At 35.8% G+C, this 16132-nt stretch overlaps 1 protein-coding gene across 1 annotated transcript in view; it reads right to left on the bottom strand.

Moving 5' to 3' along the window:
• The window catches only part of LOC138332965 (A disintegrin and metalloproteinase with thrombospondin motifs 6-like), a 73051-nt gene that overhangs the window by 40410 nt on the left and 16509 nt on the right, over window positions 1–16132 (bottom strand). The window contains exons 3-4 of the mRNA XM_069281045.1: window positions 3651–3825; window positions 1384–1580 (exon numbers count right to left, since the gene is read on the bottom strand). Coding sequence (XP_069137146.1) covers window positions 1384–1580; window positions 3651–3825 — 372 coding nt within the window. The remainder of the gene's footprint in view (window positions 1–1383; window positions 1581–3650; window positions 3826–16132) is intronic.

Raw genomic sequence — 16132 nt, 5'->3', positions numbered from 1 at the left:
TGTTTTTTAGAAAAATAAATAAATAAATCAAGGTTTAAAACAACTCTCTTTTCCATCATGACTTAAACATGCATGATCTCATGCTTCTCTATCTAAGAGGAAAACAATCGAGTAATATACGTACAACTTTAAGATAAATCAAATTAAAGATATGTCTGCCCTTAATCATATGTGGATTTAATGATAAAATAAGTCAAATTAAAGTTATATGTAAAGTTTTTAGCTGCTTAAAATCCACTTTCCTAAGAAGAAGGCGTTTATTTTAGCCTCCCTCGTTGATTTTAAAACATTTGAACATTGGTAGCCCTTCATCCCAGCATGCCACAGGCCCTAATATTCCTCTAGGCCTCTTTGTTAGTTATTCACAAGCAGTTGTTTAAGTTTTAGCCTATTTGAAAGTTCCAGTCCCACTTAACTATAATCTATCTGTATTGTCAAGGTAAAAGGGCAATGTACTGGTCATGGGAATTATCCTTTATTCTTATTAAATTCAGATATTTCATAAGGCAGTACATGTTTAATAGCTTAAAAATCCCTTTCCTAATATTCTGTTACAATTACACCTTATGTTAGTGGCAAAGCTAGTTTTGAGAGATGCTACATTTTGTATCCATATATTTGTACTGCAGTAATGTTTTTTTATTATTCAAGCATTTATAAAGTTACAGTTAACAATTAAATATGAATGTATTCCATCTAAATGACTTTCATACGGTTTTTGTAATGGAAACATTATCTATTTCCAATTCTATTGATAAAAGAGTAACACACAATAAAAATTGGCTTCAAGTTTAAATTCTAGCCCATAATTCCAGATTTCTAAAAGACAACTGACTCTTGCAAAAATGTGACAACTTCATGACTTTATATACCTCACAGGTGGCGCTTAATTTTCAATTTCAATAAGAACCATTTGTATTTTACACTGTACAATTCCATTTCATAACCAATTAGGAAGTGAACATGTCGGAACCTAAAAATCTTCAATACCAATCTACCAGCAGCAACAGCTGTAACACATATAACGCTATCTATCGTGGTATCTGTCTACATCAGCCAGACAGCCTTCACCTTTAGGCAGTTGTATGTTTGGTGGACAAACGTTTTAAACGTAATTAATTTATTTCTCAAAAGAAATCAATTGACATTTGTATATGAATGTAATTCTTTTGTCATATAAAATCATTTTAGATTATCACATATATACTGTAAATCTGAAGTTAATTATAAGTACTAATTGAGAAATTATCTACAAATTTGGAAAAATATAGCCGTTTTTTTTATTGGAAATAGGCCTTACATTGATACCAAAAAGCACTATAGAGTAGAGACCTGATATTATTACACACCCTATAAACACTACATTATACAAGATATCTATACCATGTTCATGATGGTGAGAACGTAGGTCTTGACGTCTTCGTTCCTGTAGTATTCCACCATAGCCGGGTCCACCACAACCATAGCCTCAATGTGCTGCTCGATGGAGATGGACCGTTTCCTTCGTCCGTGGGTTCGGCGGTGTTTTTCTGCAGCTTGTTCATAATGTTTCTTATCTTCATCTGATGGTCCATCTTCACCTGAGAAGACAATTAAAGACATTAAACTTATTTGTCAAGTATTATAAATGTATATACAATCAAACCTGTCTGTAAAGACCATCCAATGGACAAAGGCATCTTGTCTTTATTAACCAAAGTGGTCTTTAAACACGGGTCAAATTGTGTTGAAAATTGTCATTGGAACTCAAATACCAGATAGGGAAAATGTTGTTACATTTATATAAAGTTACCCTACTGTATTTAATCTTACACATTCTATTTATTAATTTATCAGGGAAATAAGTTGAGGAAACAACAGCTGTAACAAAGTGCCATATCTCATAATATACAAAGAGATTACCTTTCGAAACAGAAAATAAAATCTTACTTGTCACCATGGAATCTATTTTACACTAAATCAGACAAATAATCAACACTACCACTGATGACTACATTAGAACTGCCAAAGACCAACAAGTGCCCAATAAAATGTTCCTCTCAGCAATGTCAGATGTCAGAAGTGCTTTCTCACCTCCTACTCATGAATTGAAGAGCTCCACTTGCCCCTCAGAAACTGACTCAGGAGGTTAGGAGGGTCAAAAGAGCCATATAAATGACAGCTGCTAATAAGTATATAGTGTCAGGTCACATAATCTTTTCTTTATTTATTATGAAACACTGGCACCATCTTGATCAGAGCTCATTTAAGTAGATTTGACACATTTACAACAATTTTATCAGCATCATTAATAGATGTCTTTGTAACTCAACACTGATAACAAAAAGGACGTCAGGGGCTCTGATTGGATTTACCCCCTTCACAATATGTTGACATGTAATACAATAGAAGAAATGAATTAAACCACATCAAAAGGCAAAAGGGTTTGAACCTGGGACCTCTGAAATAGAAACACATTCCAACCATTTGAACTACATGATCTATTCAAATTCTGCTACACTTATTTCATTTCATTATCTCCCCTTGATTTTTAATTATTTCCCTTATAAATTAAATTAATATTGCAGCTGCGGTTGCCAAGCTTAAATGGCCAATATATAAACACTTTCCTTTTTTCTTTGAGTGGGAGTGCAGGCTTTCTTCCTGTTTCACAGAAAACCACCTAAATTTTCTCAAATGAAAGCTTTGAATTAATAGGTGTACATAAATAATTTAGCTTTATCATTTAACATTTGTAGAATTTAAAAACTATTTTAAATAGCCAATGGCCAAGGATCAACGATTAATTCTAAATCTTTGGTGGAGCATCATTGCAGTGATAGGCTATATATCACCTGTATACCGAGACATGATGCAACATTACACAATGTGTTGACCCTATCACCCCAACTCTCCCTTTCTATCTCTGTACTACGTCATGTCACGACAGAGAAACACAAACTACAACGGGACACCCAATAACACTATCAACATAAAATGTAAAAACCTTCGTTTTGACCTCAACATGAAAGAGAGGTGAATTAAATTTCAGTTAATTAGGCCTGCCTGGTGATAAATCTGTTTATATGTACTTGTGTTGCTGATCCTAAATGAAAGTTTCATTATTTACAAAGATACAACAACTTAATTATACACCAAGATCTTTTTACTTAAGTCTTACTTACAGGAACACACAATTTTTCATTTTTGTGAATACACCTGTGCATCTTCACAATAAGTACACAAACTTTAAGTCAACTCTCGACTGAATGCAAAATCTTGTATCAAGATTCTTGGATAGAATATATTACATTTGTTTTTTTAATTTTTAATGTAAGCAGAAATACTTGTATGTAACAGTTCTGTCATATGTATTTCTGCCCTTAATCCTCTGCCCGACATGTGAATGGTAACAGAAATGCATCAATATATTATTCTGAAATTTTAATTAATTGTCAATGGAAGGTAAACCAAGGAACTGTAGTAGCTAAAACTTGAGTGTGCTGATTTTCAAATATTGCAGGTACATCATAATGATAATATTGAGAGCATCCATCAATCTACATAAATGTTTAAGGTCCTGGGTTCGATTTACCAACAGGGGGCTGTGTTATTAGTATCTTTCCTCACCACTATTTATTATATATAGATTGATAAGACACAATACCCACCTCCTGATTCACACGGAGAATCCTTCTGGCCAGGGTTGTGTAGATTATGTAGTCCTATCTGGGACGGTAACGATGTGTGTTGGTAAACAATATGGGGATGACCGGTGTCCGAGGCAGGATGACCTTTCACCGGTTCTATAAAGTAGGTACCACTACTGGTCCGCACTAACCCTGTCTAAAAAACACAAAGGTAATTTAAACATTGCTGTATGATACACAGAAAAGGCACTTCTAGTTTTGAATATATGATTTTCTAGAAACAAATAACACGTAGAATTGTTAATTCATAATTACATGCATGCCAAAAAAACAATATCAAAATATTTTATAGAAAATCCACAAGAAACTGAGAATTAGCTACAGATCATATCATTATGGACCCACAATTAGTGCTCTGGCCTGATAGACCAATTTTAGACTTTTTCAGTGGGGTCTAGATAAACAAGAGGCCCAAGAGGCCTTGACGGTCAACTGAGTGCTGCTACAGAAAGAGCAGCACAAAGTGGGTTCAAATCTATAAAAAGTATTTACAAATTAAAATAAACTTTAAAGTTGAACTTTCGTATTAGAATTTTTATTTTTTGGTTTTCATTTTGATAGTTAGTGTATTATGTTACCAAACCTTATGCTTAAAATTCCAATCTGCTTTGCTAACGTTAAACAACAAAACCAAACTAGAAGTCAGTCACTGGCAGTGATTTTATAAATTTCACTTTTTAATCTCTGGAGATTATTTGGTTCCATCAAACCTGTGAATTCAGAAGATTTTTTAAATTTTAGCCATTTTGACCCGTTTTGGCCCCGCCCCTCTGGTCCCTGGGGGTCATCAAGGACCAATATGGATATGGTGTTAAAATGCTATTTCAGGCTAATAATTCTAACCCAGTTTGACTCATTTCCTATTAAAACTAAGCAAATAATGTTCATAAATGTGTTTTTTCCTATATATATATACCAGTAGACTATAGTAAATTTGACCCCCTCCCCAGGGGAAAAACTGAGATCCCTGGGCCATGAAATTCAAAATTTTTGTAAAGGGCCTTAAGACCTTCCAATCTATGAAGAGTATCTGGTTCCATCAAATCTGTGAATTCAGAAGAAGATTTTTAAGTTATAGCCTATTTGACCCCTTTTGACCCCACCCCTAAGGCCCCTGGGAGTCAGTCATGGAAAATTTGTTAATACTATTCAATGGTCATTTCATAGGGATAATTCTGACAACAGTTGACTCATTTCCTATTACAAATGACCAAATAATGCTCAAAAATGTGTTTTGCATAAATAAACTATAGTAAACTTTACCCCCTCCCCAGGGGGGAAACCTTAGACCCCAGGTTCATATAATTCACAATTTTTGTAAAGGACCTTTAGACCTTTCTATCTATGAAGAGTATTTGATTCCATCACATCTGTGAATGAAGAAGAAGCTTTTTGAAATTTTAGTCAATTTTACCCCTTTTGGCCCCTCCCACAGGGGAGTCCCATATAATTCACAATTTTGATTGGCCTTATGCCTTAGAAGGTTTGTGCAAAATTTCATTGAATTTGCTTCAGCGGTTTTTGAGAAGAAGTCGAAAATGTAAATTGTTTACAGACATACGACGGACGACGCAGGACAACAGACAATAGGCGATTAGAATAGGTCACTTGAGACTTTGTCTCATGTGACCTAAAAATCAGATTCTACATTGTACAATACTTATAGTACAATGTAGAATATTGTTTTTTTTCTATTTTTTTTATTTTATTTTTCATCTTGAGTTATAAAACGTCTTAAAATGGTCTATGAGTACTCTGGTGGGTCAATGATGATTCTCAGATCCCTGTGAGAAAAACTGGTAACATCAAACCACAATATTATATTGCATCAAATCTACATACATTGTACGCAAAGAAGAAGTGTTGAAACTTACAAATGTACAGTACAAGACAAGAAAAAAATACGTATAATTAAGCAAATCGATGTCCCTTTAGATCTGTTATAAGCAAAGACAATAAACGAAGGATCGAAGTTCCAGTGTATCTATAATATAGACACACTGGAATTCCGGATCCTTCCTCAATACATATATATTATTGACTTATTTCAAGAATCGTGAAATACAGTAAAAAATGATTTAAATGTAAGGTCTTTCTGGTGTGGTTATAGGCCTAATAAAGGCCTACCAACCTGTCCCTTGAAAAAGAGGTACATGTAGTGTAATCTTTACCAAAGCCTGTACATGTTCCAACTATCAAAATCTCTAGTTATGTCACCTAATTACAGCTATACACATGACATCCTGTTTGTGAAAATCGTTATAAGTTATTTAACGTATATATATACTGTCGTTCTCAGATACGGCAGCTGTACGTGTAGATTTCGCGCCAAAAAGACGCAGGAAATAGTTGGTTAATTATGAAAACGGTAACGGTATGACGTTTCCGGATTATCATACATTTTCAAAAGTTTACTATTCCGTTTGTCTCAAACTTTCCGTTTGTAGCATGCTTTTCTTTAAATACTATGCATTATATTTTTGCAAATAAAGACTAATTTAGAAAACGCTAGCTGAGTGTGGCAATTGCAATAAAACCGCGCGCAAGTCAAAATGGGGAAAAGTGGCATGGGTTGTCAAACTTTAATAGCGCAAAAGTATGCCATAATTCAACGGCAATGTATTGATCAAATACTAAAAGTTAAACTGCCATGACCTTTACTTTGTGACTGAAATAGTTTGCCCGCCTTATAGTAAAGACCGACGTATATAATTTCTACTTACATTGGCCAATATCACGTAATGTGAAGTCTGTAGATATAAAGTGTATGTTTCAATACCCACAATGGCTACATGTGTATCGACAGTATACATGTACTTTGTATTATACCTGACACAGTAACTCATAATTACGATATCTTTATGGTTTATTTATGTCCCACAATTTCTTTATGAGTCATTCATAAAATATTTTTTAACAATACCCAGAAGATAATACATTTTGTTCATGAAGATATTTACTACGTATTATACGTGGTCATTTGGTGAAAATAAAGGCTTGCAGTAAATACGGCTGTGAAACCCGACGTACCTCCGTCCAATTTGTCTGGACAATAAAAATCATCGGCGATAGATAGATGTATTATCCAGAAAAAAACTTATCGCACCTGTGAAGAAATTAAAACATGGCCTCTCGACCCGACCCGGCCATTAAAATACCTCATCTCAATAGAGCATTATGGTCACATTATACGGCGTTTTGTGTTAACATGGTCATTAGCACGGCTGACGGACATGATTTTGATGGCTAGTTTATAATAGTATATCATGCCCCTTGATGTCTCTATTCCATAAAAGCCAGCGGCTATCAAACGGGTCTATATTTAAACTGAAATATATCAATTTTATTGGTATCGACATTCTACAGCTAATGAAGTCAACTATCAACTACCGACATTGTCTGGGATATATCTGAGACCCATGCGAGGCTTGCCATCGCCACAAGTAAAACCCATGTCTAGCGATTCTGTCAATTTGTTATCTAATACGACAGAAGAATAGTAGATGAGTTCTTTAATTGTAGCAAAGATCATCTTCGATTGCCAAGGGTTTCAATACCACACTCTCCGGTCTGGCTCGTAACTCCTAGTAAGCGAAGATGAAGAAAGAGAGGGTCAATTTTTTCTGGAGTTGTATTTTACTATTTGTTGCAAAACGGTACGACGGAAACTAAATAATCATATTTCATTATATTTCGATATTTCCCCCTTTTGTGCGGTACAAAAGCAGATCATCGGTCCTTTTATGTTACTTCTGAATTGAACTCTCGCTCTGAATTGTTAGGAGTGCTTCACCAGCCAATTAATTAAAAAAGAATGAATGCTTGCACATGAAATCAGTTTCCCAAACGTTTTTAGTGGGGTTTTTTTAATTGTTTTTTTTAGATAAAAATAATACGGGTTCATTGTCATATTATATGTGCTTTCATGTAGTTAAAGCTTTCTGCACAAAAAAATCGTAAAGTTATATAATATTATATATACATGTATATAAACGAACTATGATGAATCGACATATCACTGTTAGAATCTACATGTTACATTCATTACACCACATAGACAATTACTCGTCTACGTGTTTATAATTCAGATTGAATTTTCCATCTCACTGCCGGCGTATTACCAGTGATCAGCTGTTTATACGGGAGATAAACCAGGATAAACACATGTTCGTCGGGTTATGGAAGCTAAACGACCAGACAAATTGGTTAAAAAGGGAGTGCAACGGGAAACATGAAAAAATAGCACACCTTCCGGTCCCTAACGACCCCGCCAGACTTACAGTTAGATCATAGTGTAGTAAACACATGGGGAAACATCATATTGTTTATATATTAGTGTTGGTACCGTATCATAGTAATAACCATTGCCAATGCCATTGTAACCTTTTTTAAGAACTTGAACTTCGTCATTGGCCCCGGTAGAGTGTAGGGCTACTATGAACACAGGGACGTGGGTATGGGTGACAGTTTGTTTATTTCGATCATTAATTACTACAGCTATAGATAGTCTGTCTTTTTGGATTTACCCTAGTCACAGAGACCTCGTGTTCATATATACAGTCTAAATATATTTAGGACTTTGCAACGAACTTTTTCTAAATTTGAACGGCTATAAAAAAATTAGTTTAATGCAGATATAGATTAAAATGAAAGCTTGGTAAGCCGTGAAGAAAGTATAACCCCCTCTACCTGCATGCTTTGCGGTGGAATTAACATCATCGAGTTTACAAAATCATGCTGTGGTCCTTACCTAAATTAAGGTTACGTAATTCGCAACCAGACAACATTGCTGATATCGCTGACTTTATATAATTTGTCCTCGAGGACAATGACATTTATCTATCGACAGATACAACTCGTTAAGTAGTCGACCTAATCTGGTTCGTATAGACCAAGGAAATACAAAAAAAAAAAAAAAAAAAAAAAACCTGATATATAGGAAACACTAAGAACATTAAGACATAATTGAAACATTACAAACCGACTTGTGAGGAAGCCTTTAAGTAGATCAGAGAATTGAGTTCAAGGCCAACTAACTTACCAAAATGCTTTTATTTTTCAAAATCGGAATGAAAAACGAGATTGAGTCGCAAAAGTTATTAGCTAACTACATTTATCATCACCTCTGAACAATTTAATTTTAAATAAATTCAATGTTAATTTTCATAACGCGACTCAAAAATCGACAGTGGATAAGAAGAACTCATGATCTCCCTTTCCATACAAGAGACAGATTCATTTGGAGAAGCATTTGATATTTAGCAAAATTTTACATCGGAAATTCTACATATGCTTACAATTTCTGGGTTTTATGTGCTATGATCACCAAACAGTTTTACTTAACAGTCATACAGTTAACAGAACAGATTTATTATTCGTTTCCCGCCCTTATTACTTTACATAGCCTAAGTAACACGCGAAGCACAAACCGGAAATACAAGAGGACCTAACGTCATAGGGAATCCCAATAACCGGAACCGGTTTTTCTGTTAGACTCGCCGCATCCTTATCAGATTAAAAAACTTTTTAGTTTATTATGCAATTTATACACTATTATAGTATCCAACATTTATCTGCACTATGTCTGCGATTCAAAGTGACTATGACCTATTTAAAGATTGTCATATATCAGAAGATTTGGCAATAGTTGGCGCGGACATAATACGATTGATATTGTATACTGGGATATAGTGTTTCCAGTGATGATGTACGTTAGAATTCGATCCGTGTCGGAAACGGTATCATCTATTCCTAGTTTCTTTTTAATTCAAACGTGGCCTGTCAAAATTCTTGCCAACGTTCTGTCTCCAATAAAATGGCCTCGAATCGAACTGAAACCGGAAATGATGACAGAAGACTAATGGAAACCGAATATTGGTGTCCAGTTGCGAAATTTTAAGGAATTAAGCTTTTGGGAAATATTACGTTATTGTCATTTGGAAATAACATTTGCTCTAAAAGCTGATAAAATACACACCATCACATTTTTTTCCCTGTTTAAAAACAATAATATTCAAAACGCCTTTATCTGACTATAATCAAGGCAAATTGTCAGGGACCGCTTATGACTGACAGGACAGGTTACAAAAATGTCGATAAAAACCCACTGGGACACTTAGCTGGCCCGGTAGGAACAGATTCCCGGCACACGAAATCAAGTACCAGTTACTTTCTGCCAAACATTTTAAAAATGTTTTAATATTTTATCAAGTGCCATCAAAGAAAAGTCCCGGGGAACATATTAGCGGGGTAGAGAAATGATTTGCTGGAAGGCGATACTGGTGTGGAAATGTAAGACAAGATAACAGGATATCGCCATGTTTTAGCTTATCTGTCTGTTGTTATGGATCGACTGTCTTTGGTATCTGTAGGAAAGGATTTAGATGTCGACGAGTTCGACATCCCTCACGAGCAGAAGCACGTGCTTACGAACGAAATACGAAGTTCATTTATATTGTAATTAATTGCACAACCAATTAACTTACTTCTTTTACATAACCAAGAAGCAAAATATGCATAAATGTATTGATCTACATTTCTTATGAAACATATAACATAAAACGTTGAAAAATTCCACATCAGTATTTAGTATTTTAATTCATACCGTTGTAATTACAAATCGTTGATCAATACGATTAAGCGGGTACAATATGTACGGATTGTACGCTGTACCCATATCCGAGCCAAAGTCACGCACGTTAAACAAATAAACTACATAACCACTGAGGAGGTGATAAAATGATTTTTAGGCAAGGCAATTCACCTAATAAGGTAAAACACACTACTGCCAAAGCGATTTGAGCAGCTCTGGACAAAAGTAGCATTACTCTACGAGCAAGGGACAGGGTTCGGCATACAAGAAGTTCGACCACAATGTGTAATGGCGGACAGCGAGCGAGTTTGAACATTTCACACGCATTTCACCACCATGGGCTTTTCTGGCATATCACAGTAAAACCGACTAGTCTAATTTCCATTAGAACTGGTGGGTTTTCCGATATGTATTCAAAATTTAATGTTCTCTTAGACTGAATTGTCCCTTTTATATTTTCAAGACGCGTGTTATTTAATATAAGCGTTACATGTGGTGACTGATTTATTCCGCGAGCAGTGTACCTCTAGTCGCGAGGTCAAGGCTGGTATGGGAGAGATAACTTCTCATTGCGGTTATTTCTTTCCGGAGAACTCCGGCTTCCATCGCCCTAACCTACCTAATCACGTCCTTCCCTTGTAATCTTGTATTGATATGATTATAAAAATAAACCCAACCCGTAGAAATAGCGATTCTACATATAGTACGGCCTAAGTTAAACTGCATCAAACAGGTTACTTCAGGACTCAAATACGTCAAACAGAAGTCGTTTTGTATTAATATAAATACCATATTTCATTACACTATTCTAATTATTATTACACAAGCCAATATTTCACGATTTGTTAAGGACCGACTTAACTCCTTTTGAATATGGCTATAAAATGCATTATTTATAACCCGAGTATTGAGTTACCTCAACGCGTTTAACAACTGACCCGTGGAGTGATTGGGTGGAAAAGGTAAAAAGAGGCCAAGATATGTATCAACACCCAGCTCCCCGGGAAACACCTTACGTTGAACATCCCGGGAAAGTCTGGGGATTTCCGGTGATGCCGCGTGATTTTTAATTAGATGTAAAATCAATTATCAGTTTCGTGGTAATTAATACTACGGCTATATTTGATAACTTATGATAAAGGAATAGTGGATAAGATTATCACCTCCCATTTTGTCACGTGACTCACGGTTACTGAACGTTTCAAATATGGGCGATAGTTTTGACCTCATATCGCATCTCATTAAAACACATACCGAACAATTTATCTACGGCATATACATTGAAGTCTTGAGCACAAACACATTTTTCTTCACAATGTACTTTTCGAGTAAATGGTCGGACGTTTAAGAGTTATCAAAATGGTGTTCTGAATAAATATCAATTGCTTTAGGAATGGAAACAGACAAAGATCAAGTAAAATCTCATTTAATTATTAAACAAATGCAATGTACTTTAACAAAAGATTTTTTGCAAGATTAACATAATTAGTATTCCATATATCAAGCTAATTAGTAATTTTTATTTCGCGCGTCTTAAAGAAACAATAGTTTATCTGTCTTAAAGACGTACAATCATAATTGTAAATCAAGGTGTTGTATTCAATATACACATAAAAAACATTTCAGTAATCAATGTAATATCGTTGACATATGCCAGTCAAGATGGGAGATAACCGAAGTCTATCGACTCCTTGTTGAGTTATCTGCCCTTTGCGGTTTCCGAAAACTTTGTGCTTAGATTTTTCCAATTTGCAATAATTCTTTAACAGTTTAGTTAGGCCATGTGTTAGTTAAGAAATAACCAACTATCTGGGTTTTTCCAATATTAATGTACATAGCACAGCAATAAATAAATTCATATAGATAAAGAAACGAAACAAAATACAGACCATCGTCAGAACTCACGTTTTTAACACATTCTGGTGCTTCTGTCAAATTTCTGGAACAAGGTTTATATTTTACTGCGAACACATGCACGTGTTGGATTTAATTACTGCACCAACAAATATTGAGAGGCCTAATGGGCGCGGACAGCACGTGAATGATGAGGGATGACTTTGTCAGTCCCGGACCAGAATCAGTAGTGATAGCTGATATTGGATTGGACCGGAATCATTTCTATCGCCTCGCCTTATCACAAAGCGAGTCAGGTGGTCCGGTCATCAGACACAGACATGGTTAAATCTGCGATTAAAACGACTATATTTCAGATATTTAATCAATAGATTCGTCAACTAAATCATCGCCGTTTTCTGATACTTTATTATTCCGAATGCTTATCATGATCTTGTATCATCTAAATGTGTAGGGTATCAGCCGAGCAGACAGTATCAATAAAACTCACTGATGCCAAATCAGCACCACCATTCCAAAGTAGTATTGTCAATTTGTCAAACAACTTAGATAACGATAATATATAAGGTTAGAGCCTGAGCGCCTCCTCTCTGGTTCTCCACGTAACGGTCTGACATGGTCGTTTGTTTGGATTAAAACATGATAAGGTTGTTCATAAGGGTCAATGGCCAAATTGACTTATTTTGACCAGTCACCAATTGCAAGCTGAAGGTATCTTTTGTATACTTTCTCATCCATTCGGCAAACATCATTCGATTTGAACTAAAGACCTCTGTTGACTACCGAAAGTTTTGTTCTTGCGATTCAACATGATCACGGGTGCCTTTACGTTCCAACACACTTCAAAGTTGTCATGTCCAATAATTTGTTGACGATGTCCAGCTGTTATTGTCTATTGTTTCCTGTCCAGTTTAAGGTAGAGTCCAGTAATTACCTCTTAAGGCGGAAGAAATGCGGTTCATCATAAGGTTAATTGGGGTCATTGTCATATCAAGTCTGCGTATCCCGGGACAACGGACACATGTTTCTGAATTCAAAATGACAAATTGTTCTATTGTAACTGTATCAACTTTCACAAGGGTGGTATTGGAATGGATTTTTATGCTTCGTTTTCTCTGTTAATTCTTGTGATTTCAGTAAGAGCTGTTTAATGTTGCGTCGAATTTCATTGTAAATCCTACACAACTTGTACTGTACGCCCAGTTCACCCAGTAATCTAATTAAAACGTAAACAAACCCCAGACGGGGTCAATCAGGGCTCGTGTACTTCACTATATCAATGAAACAACACTTAGTATTGCTCCAAAGTATATTTTTCAATGGCGAATTGGTAATATGACTCTATGTCTGACTGAAACCATGAATGAAAATACAGAAATAATTCATTTGTTTATTGTTATAGTCCAAGTGATCTATCTATTGGATAATCTACGACGATTTAGAGGTCAAAGAAAAGTCAATTAAGGTCAGTCGTCCAATAGTTCCTGAATAAGACCAATGTCAAAATACAAGTATCTACCGCAAAGATCTGAGAGCGATTGTCACTTACATAATCTATCAAAGACCGAATGTACTTCTATGGTCTTTTGATGGTGACTGAAGAGCTCATACACAATAAATCATCATAACGATAATCTATACGAACGTGCGAGTGGTCGTTCCTGGTATAATTCACGGGGACTATCATGTATTGATGTTATCAAGTATTTAACTATAATAATACATTAATTACCTTACACCAAAATTACATAAACATGTGTGATATAGCTTATAAAAATGGATATGTTTCAAGTAATGATTTCCGGGTCAAATGTCACGTGTACTACGAATTCTCTAATTAAAGAGTTCAGACCAGGTGCGCCATCTCTGTCCACGAGAGTCTATGCACGCGCCCTTTGCTGGGCTAAGAACAGGATTTCCTGTGAATCTGTTCTCATGCTTAAGCTTTATCATTCATGTGTCTTTGTGAATGACATTTGTTCATAACGAATGCCCTTGGGGTCACAAGATGATGCGGTAACATACAAAGAGAAGAGTTCAAGTGCCATTTAAAAACTGCACTCAGTGTGATTCGGTAAACACAGGTTAAAACAATTGAATCTTCGTTTGATATGATGATTATGAAACAGACCGAAAGTCAGACACAAGAACATCTTTAGACATTACGCGTTTGAACTAAAATTGCGCAGTTTTATACGGGTCTGGTGATGGTTGTTTATTAAATAATAAATTAGACTGATGCCATAACGAGGCTGAGAGAAACCTTGTATGTACGATGAGATCCTATCTCTGTAGACCCTACATCCGAGGGCGTAATAGAATGTTCTAATTTAGATAGCACTGTCACAAGAGTTTTTAAACTCTAATCACCGGATATTGTAGTCTGTATTATCCAAAGACGATATACATACAGTGGAGAGAACAGCATGTGATAGTCAGGTATCGACATTCCAATCGGGCGGTATATCTTCGTGTCGCAACGATCGGTTGTTGTAAACATGTATTGGCCATGTTTTACACGTGAATAAAACCCGCTTCACAGACATAGTCGTCATACTAGCAAGTCTCGAACACACTCTCTTAGCGGGAATAAACTGTACGACAGGGCCAACACATTCCCCCACAACGTTTATTTTAGAACAAACGGCAGCGCTAAATTCGGATCAGAGCAGGACGCCATCAAAGTTCCACAAACAAGAAGCTCGCGAAGACGACATCGAATATCGAAACACGTGGAACTGTTCAGACGCCATATTGGTGGTCTCTAACAATAGAACCAGATGTCTGGATTATTCCGGAACCGTGTAATGTTAGAGAGAAAGAACCGGTTGCGTAGTCATGACCACAGGTGGTTATTACGATATGGTAGTTAGTTCTGACTCTTTCACTACCCCGGGGTTTAGACAGAATCGTCTCCTCCCGAACCCAAGGAACAGTAATTCTGTTTGTACACGCCATATGTTACGTAAGCTACCTTGCACTTCTCACATAGAACTGAACTGTCTGATGTTTAAAGCACCTTTGTTTATTGGAAAGTGCCAAGAGTTTCTTTACATTTTTAACACCACTTCTATTTCCTCTACTCGTTACGATAACACATTCAATTTCCCTGGGCGAGACGAAATAGGTTTTTTTACATATAAACAGGCACCAAATTATCACACGGTCTGTACCATGGTCGTGGTACAATTTTAAGGTTTGTATACAGGAAAAAATCCAATTAACCTAAAACATCACCAAACGCCAAGGCACAAAAAGTGCATCGTTTGTGTTGGAGTTCAACAAATCTTACCATGCTTAAACAAAGGAACTCTATCTCGAACTCGATGTTGCACCACAAGTTAACAGATTTGTCTATACAACAAACTTATATCAGTTGACTATTCCCATTGAAATTTTACAGAAGAAACAAGACTGATATTGAGCAAATGTCGACTTTGCGGGAATAATTTCAACTTTGTTTAACGTCATATAAAGAGCTAATGCCAGTTAAGGTTCCTGTTTGTTATGTGCACCTTATAGTGCTATATTACTGAAGCATGCTGCCTATAAATGACAAATCTGCGGCACAAAAAGACTTAAATTGAAACAGTTGGTTGATTATGATAACGTTCTATTAACAGCCAAGGTCATTTATGGACGGCCTACCACGTATGGAGTGTTGCGTGTGTGATTCTGCTTTTCCGTAGAATATTTCTACTGCTTTCCTACCCATCAACCTCCGAGAGATTGTTTCTCTGTTACGTTAAAATGACGGAAATCACACGTAATTTCTCCAACAGAGTCATTCCTGTTAACGACTACAGTAAAGACTTTTTAATGTGACGGCCAGATCATAAAGGCTATCATGCTGGAGATAGCTGGGTGTTCTAGCAAATCAGTTCACAACAAAGTGTAAATCACAAAGCTGTTTTAAATGAGAGTTTCCATTAAATCGACTAGAGAATATAGTTACTGATTATGATACTGAATATTGTTAGTGTAAAGAACAGACAAG

This window comes from Argopecten irradians, chromosome 10, assembly GCF_041381155.1.
Source record: "Argopecten irradians isolate NY chromosome 10, Ai_NY, whole genome shotgun sequence".
In the NCBI taxonomy this organism is placed as follows: domain Eukaryota; kingdom Metazoa; phylum Mollusca; class Bivalvia; order Pectinida; family Pectinidae; genus Argopecten; species Argopecten irradians.
Note: the sequence above shows the minus strand (reverse complement) of the source record. Positions and strands in the feature narration are given on the sequence as shown.